We start from the raw sequence: 9,767 nt of genomic DNA, 5'->3' as shown, positions 1-9,767 counted from the left end.
AATAAGTCCGGTGGGTGATGGGCTCCACCAGGGCTGCCCTTTGTCACCGATTCTGTTCATAAATTTTATGTTTAAAGGCTGTATCAAAAGTTCATTCAAGTTACAATATTGTGGTCAAAAGTTCTCCTTTTTTCTTTTATACTATACAGCTACGCTGGCTCATGGTTTTAGGACATGGATCTGTCATGGAAGAAATCTATGACCACTTTTAATCAACATTTTAAAAATAAACATGATCACAGATTTACTCACAGAGCCTTGTTGGAGGCTTTGACCACTGGCAGCATTCTCAGAAGAGCCTCCTCTGAAGCAGAGTATTTCTTCAGGTCAAACACATCCAGATCTTCTTCTGATGACAGTAAGATGAAGACCAGAGCTGACCACTGAGCAGGAGACAGTTCACCTGTGGAGAGACTTCCTGATCTCAGGGACTGTTGGATCTCCTCCACTAGAGAACGATCATTCAGTTCATTCAGACAGTGGATCAGATTGATGCTTTTCTCTGCAGACAGATTCTCACTGAGCTTCTTCTTGATGTACTGGACTGTTTCCTGATTGGTCTGTGAGCTACTTCCTGTCTGTGTCAGCAGACCTCGTAGGAGAGTCTGATTGGTCTGCAGTGAAAGACCCAGGAGGAAGCGGAGGAACAAGTCCAGGTGTCCATTTGGACTCTGTAAGGCCTTGTTCACAGCACTCTGGTGGAGAGATTGAAGTTTTAGTTTGTTAAATAGTTTAGACCATGTAGAGGTTGTTTGTTGTTGTTCCAGCAGATTGAGTCCAGAGTTGATGAAGGTCAGATGGACATGAAGAGCAGCCAGAAACTCCTGAACACTCAGATGGATGAAGCAGAACACCTTGTCCTGGTACAGTCCTCTCTCCTCTTTAAAGATCTGTGTGAACACTCCTGAGTACACTGAGGCTGCTCTGATATCGATGCCACACTCTGTCAGGTCTGATTCATAGAAGATCAGGTTTCCTTTCTGCAGCTGATCAAAAGCCAGTTTTCCCAGAGACTCCATCATCTTCCTGCTCTCTGGACTCCAGTGTGGATCTGTCTCAGCTCCTCCATCATACTTGACCTTCTTCACTTTGGCCTGAACCACCAGGAAGTGGATGTACATCTCAGTCAGGGTCTTGGGCAGCTGTCCTCCCTCTCTGGTTTCCAGCACATCCTCCAGAACTGTAGCAGTGATCCAGCAGAAGACTGGGATGTGACACATGATGTGGAGGCTTCGTGATGTCTTGATGTGGGAGATGATCCTGCTGGCCTGCTCCTCATCTCTGAATCTCTTCCTGAAGTACTCCTCCTTCTGTGGGTCAGTGAACCCTCTGACCTCTGTCACCATGCCAACACAGTCGGGAGGGATCTGATTGGCTGCTGCAGGTCGTGTGGTTATCCAGAGGCGAGCAGAGGGAAGCAGTTTCCCCCTGATGAGGTTTATCAGCAGCACATCCACTGAGGTGGACTTTCTAGGGTCAGTTAGGATTGTAGTTTTGTGGAAGTCCAGAGGAAGTCGACACTCATCCAGACCATCAAAGATGAACACAACCTGGAAGTCTTCAAAGCTGCAGATTCCTGCTTCTTTGGTTTCAGTAAAGAAGTGATGAACAAGTCCCACCAAGCTCAACTTTTCCTCTTTCAGCACATTCAGCTCTCTGAAAGTGAATGGAAATATGAACTGGATGTCCTGGTTGGCTTTGTCTTCAGCCCAGTCCAGGCTGTATTTCTGTGTTAAGACTGTTTTCCCAATGCCAGCCACTCCCTTTGTCAGCACTGTTCTGATTGGTTCATCTCTTCCAGGTGAGGCTTTAAAGATGTCTTCTTGTCTGATGGTTGTTTCTGGTCTGTCTGGTTTCCTGGATGCTGTTTCAATCTGTCTGACCTCATGTTCATCATTGACCTCTGCAGTCCCTCCCTCTGTGATGTAGAGCTCTGTGTAGATCTGATTCAGGAGGGTTGGGTTTCCTGCTTTAGCGATGCCCTCAAACACACACTGGAACTTCTTCTTCAGGGTGGATTTAAGGTTACGGTGACAAACTGGAGCTTGAAGTTCTGAAAGAGAAGAAATATGTAGAATATCTTTTGAAAGTGGAAACAAACACTTAATTCCAAAAGAATGAATCTTTAAAACATGTTGCTCCATCTTCCATCTCTGGAAAATGTTCATTTATCCAGCAGCTTAAATCTTTAGATAAATCCTCTTACTGCTCTGCAGACGGTCAGCCAGCTCCTCCTGCTTCATTCTCCTCAGGAAGTCCACTGTGATCTTCACAAATGCCTCTCTGCTGCTTCTGCTTTGACTCTCTAAGCATTCTGGGTAATCTGGACTCAGAACCTTCTGGATCTTCTTCAGCTCGTTCTTCACAAAAGTGATGATGTTGTCCTCCAGCAGCTGGAACAGAATATTTATGAATGAGCCAATCAGACTGAAATCATGGAGCCAAACATCAGATCCATGTTGGACACACTGACGATCCACTGGTCTACAAAGAGCAGCATGGAGATGACTGTGAACAGAACAGATGTAACAGTAGTTGTTGTACATGTACAGACCATAAATATGGAGTCCAGCTGTGTTTGATGCTGCTGGGCAGACTGACCACTGGGAACCTCTGAGCTCTGCTGGTCCACTCTGTGGAGGAACCATGAAGGATTAGATCAACACAGGATAAAGATCCAGGAGTTTCTGCTCAAATAACTTCATCTGAATCAAGTCTGTCAAGTTTTAAACTCTCAGATTGTGAACATATCAGTAATTTTCAGTCTGTTTTCATGGACGTCCTTTCAGTGGTGATGTCAGGGATGATTTTGAAGAAGCTCATCAAACTGAACCATCAGCAGATCACTGCTCCAAAACCAGAACATGATCCGAGTCTCCCTCCACCACCAGAACACCAGCTTTACTAACGTGGTAGATCAGTGTAGTACAGATCAATAACTGATGAGTCATTTGATCAAAATCACTGAGTGCTTCACGTCTGACCCTCTGATGCTTCTGTAGACATTTTGCATAATTAATGAATGTCTGACAGTTTTACATTCATTCTATGAACACAGTGGAAATGTTGTGTTATAGTCTCCATGTTGTTTCCAGCATCATAAATTCTTAAGTTCAGAAAATTAGATTCTTTCTTCACAGCTGAAAAACAACATTTATTCTCTATTGAAATCTGCATCGTCCACTCCAAAGGTCACAATCTGAAGGTAACATCTGGTTTTGTTCCCTGTGGTTAACTCTGAGCATCAGTATGGTGGGATTTATCCACTACATCCACACCACTGTGGTTCAGTGTTGTCCTGATGGAGTAACAGCAGCCAGTATGATCCAGGCTTTAGCTGCTGGGTCTCTGTGTGACCTCTCAGACTGTTTAACAGATCAGACACAAAGAGAATCAGAGCAGCTCTGTTCTTTAAAGACAAACATGAACCCACTCAGGTCACACTTTCCCCACAGATATGAGCATCACTGTCCTCAAACAGCAAATGACCAAGTCGAACATTTGGATCTTTTCTCTTTCATTGTTTTCTTTTTAATGAATCTTTGTAACAATCTGAGGATGTTTCAGGTCATATTTATCCAGGAAACACAAACATGTAAAGGAGTCATCACAGCGCTCTGACCTCGTTGCTCCAGGTTCACCACTGAAGTATGGATTATGATCTTTGGACCAGTCACTCCTCACAGACGGACAGCTGGACCCTGCAGACTGTGACCTCTGACCTCTGCAGACACAAACATGATTGAAGCAGCTGTGATCACACAGACTGCAGATAATGCAGCTGTTTCCTGTCAGTAACATCCTCTTAGATTAGAGTTCAGCTTTTTACAGGAAAACTGGACAAAACTGATTTTTGTTACAAACTCATTTTCATTTCCTCTCAGCTCACAAACACAGTCAGACAATCAACCAGAGTCAACACTGATTATAATGTCAGTGCAGAATTATTTCTGTTACTCAGTGAGTTCAGCTCTCTGACCTCGTTGCTCCAGGTTCACCACTGAAGGCTGGATTATGATCTTTGGACCGGTCACTCCTCACAGACGGACAGCTGGACCCTGCAGACTCTGCTCTGTCCTCCTCTTCCTCCATCATCATCTTCAGTCAGTCTGAGAGGTAAACCACAAACACTCAGTGAGTTCACATTAACAGGAGGAACTGAGTTACAGTCGCTGACCTCTGACCTGTCATGTGACCATGAAACCAGGTCAATATATCTGTAGGTTCAGTCATCCAGGTCATGTGATCTAAGGAGCTTGGAGAGAAAAGAGACGTCTTTAAGTTTCTGGAAGACGTTTCATCAGAGAAGCTTCTTCAGCTCTAAAACCAAACGGTGGAGAGTCCCAGATATTTAAACCTGAGAGGGAAAGAAAGCATGTCGCTGACCCACCACTGATGTTATTTCAAGGAGGAAACTGAGAGCCTTTGCACCAGGAGCACTAACATCAGCTCCAGCAATGATCCACTGATGTGTTTTTATTCCATGTATGAATGTTGTTATTGACAGAGATGACGTTTGTGTGTCAGTGATGCAGTGACTGTTGTTGTTACCTGTACAGGCTGGTTAGACTCTATGAAACAGATCATACAGATCTCTGCATGTTAGAAGAGACTATTAAAGGTCATGAATGAGACAAAGGCAGGGAGGCGTCCTTTACAGCTAAACAGCAGAGTGAGAGAACAGCCAGCACCTCTACATTTATCACATTATACAGCACATGTATGATACTGACAGGGATGAGAAGAATTTAGTGATTCTGATCCCATCATTGATATTACTTATTGATTCTCAGTAGCTCTGCTCTGACAGTCACCACCATCACTGAGCAGCATATCAAAGACATTTGTGCACATTAACTGCATGTTGTGGCTCAAATGTTTGTGCATGTTGGAGGCATTTCCTCTTTGTTGTGATCAGTGTTGGTCATTACTCAAAACAGTCATTATTACACATATTACACAGAACACTTTGATTAAAAGTAATGGAGTACGTTACTTCATTACTCCTCATAACATTACTTTGATGTTACTGTGTGAAATGAACAAATGAGCATGTAACAACATAAAGCTGAGGTACAGCCCCACACACCAACACAGATCCTGATGAGGTCACGTGATGTTTCTCTGAGTGTTTATGAACACAAATCAAAGATGAAACAGCACAAAGACACTTCAAAGTGATTCTACTGTAGAAACATGAACAGGTAGAAACCTGCAGCCTGACTGCTCATCACTTTGTTACCTGTTCAAGTTCAGCAGCAGCAGCTCACTTTATCACGGTGCTGGTCTGGGGTCAGTGTTTACTCAGCTTTAACCTCACTCTGGGTTCTTGGCTAGCTTAGTGTTAGCATAGTGTTAGCTTAGCATTAACATGCTGTCAGGTGTCTCGTGTGTAAATATTAATCACAGTGACAGTAAAGGAGGTAAAGGGCTGTGACGTCATCACGTACGCTGCGTCCTCTGTGGGCTCTGAGTGAACTCAAAGTACAAACTACAAGTACACAAACACGAACGTAGCTCAGAGTGGCGGACACACTCGGCCTCGTTGGTCCAGCTGTGAGTCCGTTACCGTGAACTATGGAGCGGCAGATTTGTGCTGAACTAAGCTGCACACAGCTGATGTTAGCCAGGAAACATTACACACTGACTTTAATGGAGAGACCGGAAATACAAACACACACAGTTTGTTGTGTGAAGAAATCAAACACGAGCTGAACAAACAGTAAAGTTCCTAAAGACAAACTGTTAAAGGAAGAAACAAAGCAAACTTACAGTTTCTTCACACACCAACAACAAGCTCCACTCCACACCTGGACACTAAACACGGACACACAGGTGAGCTGCTTCCTGGAAGGAGGCGGGGCTCCACCTGAAACTCAGCACAGGTGGGAGGGGCTCAGCTCTGTGTGTGCTGATGTGTTAACTTTAAAAATATGCCGTCTGACTGCTCAGACTGAGTCAGAGTAAAGTTCACATGCTGACGTGTGGAGACATGAAACCTTGTTGTAGCTGCAGGTGTGAACACACTGATCCCAGATCAGCTCTGCTGTATTTGTAACATGAACATTTCTGCTGCAAAGCTTCAAATGTTCAGCATGTTTCTCTGTTTCCAGTCTATAGATCCAGTCACACTTTCTACCTTCACCTGTGCAGTAAAGACTGAGAGCAGAGCTGAAAGCAAGCGTCCAATCAGTGAGCAGCATCAACACCTGAGCTTCATTCAGACTCTGTTATTGAAGATGTTGTTGGTACAAAGTTCATCTGCTGCTCACATGAATCCATGAAAGATTTATTTCACTGAATGTTTCTTCAAAGCTCATTTCAACCTGTTGAAGTCATGAATGAAAGTGCAGACTGAGAGTGGATCACATGATGTTTGAGGTGTGTCATGTGACATGTTCAGTATTGTCACACATGTCTAGATTGTCCCTGATATCATAACTGCTCAAACACTGATGATTATTGAAGGAAACTGTTTCCAGGGCCTACTCCGTGGATCGGCTTCCTCCGAGGCGTGGACGTCTATCAGCAGAGAATGTACCTTCACCTATCAGCAGAGAATGTCCCTTAGTCTGTAACACAGTCAAATATATTCTCAAGTAATATTCAAGCATGCCATTCAGCGTGTTAGTACGAGCAGCTCGGGAGCAGCTTGGGAGAACAAGAAAACAGAGACTGCTTTAGATTGTCTTCCCAAAGTGACTCAACTTTATTCACAAGTACAACAGTTTATATAGAGGGTAAAATTCATGAGACAGCAGATTATCAGTTTAAACCAGTACAGACCAAGATAAGGCAGCGTCTTCCTGCCCTTGGGTGAAGAAGCATCCTTTGTGTAGTGTATCAGTTCAGCTACAATTGTGATTATCTCAGCGACATATTTTCAAGGCACAAAACGAAGAGTTCTTTCATTAGTGAAATCTGAAACAAACCATTTGGCCTTCAACAGGCGTCTAAAAGATTAAGAAACTAATGTAGCTGAGGGAGTGATCTCTGTGGTATTTCAACCTTGTACCAGCCTGTGATTCTCACACATCAATTCTTGGGTCAAAGAGAAAAATAACTAAAACAAAGGGGCCTTATTGAATGACAGAGTTTTCCTGCATAATGTCACTATAAAACAATATCCAGTAAATGCTCCCATGGTACTAAAATACCTAACAATTATATTTGAAGAATTATTCCTGATGGCAGCAAAGTTTGAATGGAGCTCTCTGTCTGTGCTGATTTGTCGCCCTCTGGAGGTCAAAGCACAAACTGCATGATGTCACTGTAACCACCACAGAGACAGGAAGTGTTTTTATGACTGAAACACTGAAATGATGCTAACGGCTGTCGTTAGGCTCACTGACAGCAGTGCTGATGTGTTCATGTCAAACACTGGCTCAGGTCAGACTCCTTCATCCTTCTCCAGCGTGAGGCCGCCCTCAGACCCACAGGAGCTCTGACCTTTGACCTCCTGACCCTAACCATTTTAGTCTTGTTGCATCTGCAAATCCATCCAAACTGTAGCCGAGCAAAAGAAGCTGGAAGTTGTTCTATGAATGATGTTGTTGAAGGAGCTTGGAAAGAAAAGCGTCTGGACTTCTTTAAGTTGCTTGAAGAGGGACATGGACGCCTTAACGCCCACTCACATCCTGGGACATTTGATCACAGGAAATCACATGATGGGGTGGGGCTAGATCTCACAATGGGTTCACCCAAAACCTTGGCTGATTGAGACCCACACCCGTTCTCACACCGTGGCTCGTGTGATTAGGTAGAGGATCAACAGGGGCTCCGTGTCCCTGAATTTAAACTGAATCTAAACACACCGTGCACAATGCCAAGTTAGATAATGGTTAAAAGAACAAGATAAGAATAAATAAAAAGATAAAATAAGGATAAAAAATAACTTAAAAAAATAAAATAAAAAGATAAATAACTGCAAATAAGTACAAATAAGTAACTGAAGACACGTGTGGTCTGCAGATGTCGATGTACCTGGATGTACATGGAGTTTAATGTGCAAAATGAACTTAGTGTGCAAAGTGACCTGATGTGCAAACTGCAGTTTGAGGTCGGTCAGCTGTTCAGGAGTCTGATAGCAGTGGGGAAGATGGAGTTGTTGAGTCTGGATGTTCTACATTTCACACTTCTGAACCTTCGTCTCGAGGGCAGAGGTGTGTCTCTCCTCTGGACTCTGTGATGGTAGCTGCTCTGCAGAGAGGGCAGCGGGGTCCTGATGATCTTCTCCACAGTTGTTATCACTCTCTGCAGGCGTTTGCGGTTTGCAGTAGTGCTGCCGTACCATGCAGTGATGCAGCTGGTCAGGCTGCTCTCCACAGTGCAGCTGTAGAACCTGCTGAGGATCTTGGCCAACATACCAAATTTCCTCAGCCTCCTCAGGAAATACAGCAGCTGCTGAGCCTTCTTGACCAGCTGTGTGAGTTTGAGTCCCTCACTGACTCAAACTCCTTCAGTGACACTTGCAGCCTTGCAGATTAGTTTGCTGATCCTGATGCATCTCTGGAGCTGATGCTGTCCCCCAGCAGACAACAACAACATAGATGCACTCACTAGTCCACTTTACCCTCTAATCACATCTCTGACATCTGCAGGTTGCTCCATAGAGACTCTTGTGCAATGCCAGGTGTTTGTGTTTGTCTGTAGGTACACATTAGATATGACCATAGACGCACACACACAAGTGAACACAGCAGCACAGATGGTTTCCACCTGCTTCCCTCTTTCTTCACACAACTGTGAGGATGATGAAGAGGTTTCAGGACGAGGTGGTCAGCAAGCACAGGATAAAGCAGGGCCATGAAACTCTCTGGTGCAGCAGATGTTTAATCAGACTCAGCTTTAGGCTTATTTTCCCACCTGGCAGCAAAGTAACAGCTTCACTAATGTGAACAGTCACAATGTTAAACGTTTCTATATCTTCATATATTTTTATCTGTTGATGCTGCAGAATAAAGTCTGTTAACAGAGTGCAGGATGTGTAGAGCAGGTCCAGCTCTCCCTTTACTGTGTCCACTTTCATCAGCCCCTGTGAAGTGACACAGAGTGCATGTGTGTCTGTCAGCTGTTGTTTGTTGTGAAGGATGGAACAAATGAACACACACTTTTAGAGAAATCTGAAAAAGCAACACGTGCTTGGGCTCCTTCTGTGCTCGTCTTCATTAATGCTGATCTTTCTTTCCTGTTTGTTCTTTGGCACAAGCTTCAGTCTTTTCTCCCAGGGCTCCTTCACACTTAGAAACACACCTACATTCATTTATACACAAACATCATGAAACAAAGGCTTTGTAAAAGAGGACACGAGATCCTCTCTGAACAGCACATTCATATCAAACACAGGACTGAACAGGATATACTGAGTCTGTGCTGTTTTCATTGTTACTTGCTGAGTATTTTTCCAGTGTTTGAAATGTGACTCAAGTCTGATTCTTCTACTGCGTGTGAACTCTAAGCAGCTGCATTAAACAGCTGCTTTTCAAACCAGGCTCAATCCTATGACTCTGTGAATGTAAACTTTTGTCACCTGCATGAATAACAATCCTTGATCTAGTCAGGACTGCAGTGCTCCTGTGATCCCAGCTTATAGATGGAGGCTAGCATGAGAGGCTCAGCAGCTAAAGCAGCACACCTGGGTCTCCCAGCCTATTAAAAGCAGCCCTTTGCTTCACCTGCTTCACTAAACATTATTATTATTATTTAAGCAGAGTGGTGTGATTCATGTAGGCATTACTGTGTGACAGGAGGACTTTTCTTGAAACAGC

The 9,767-nt window shown here is 43.9% G+C and overlaps 1 protein-coding gene across 1 annotated transcript; it reads right to left on the bottom strand.

Moving 5' to 3' along the window:
• Positions 1-248: 248 nt before the first annotated feature.
• On the bottom strand, positions 249-2,285 carry LOC143416082 (protein NLRC3-like). Its single transcript, XM_076881458.1, has 2 exons — positions 2,207-2,285; positions 249-2,053 (listed from the first exon to the last, which is right to left on the bottom strand). The coding sequence occupies exons 1-2, from the start codon at positions 2,241-2,243 to the stop codon at positions 249-251; spliced, it is 1,842 nt and encodes a 613-aa protein (XP_076737573.1). The 5' UTR covers positions 2,244-2,285.
• Positions 2,286-9,767: the final 7,482 nt, after the last annotated feature.

Source organism: Maylandia zebra, unplaced genomic scaffold (genome assembly GCF_041146795.1).
Source record: "Maylandia zebra isolate NMK-2024a unplaced genomic scaffold, Mzebra_GT3a scaffold11, whole genome shotgun sequence".
Classification (NCBI taxonomy): Eukaryota; Metazoa; Chordata; class Actinopteri; order Cichliformes; family Cichlidae; genus Maylandia; species Maylandia zebra.
Note: the sequence above shows the minus strand (reverse complement) of the source record. Positions and strands in the feature narration are given on the sequence as shown.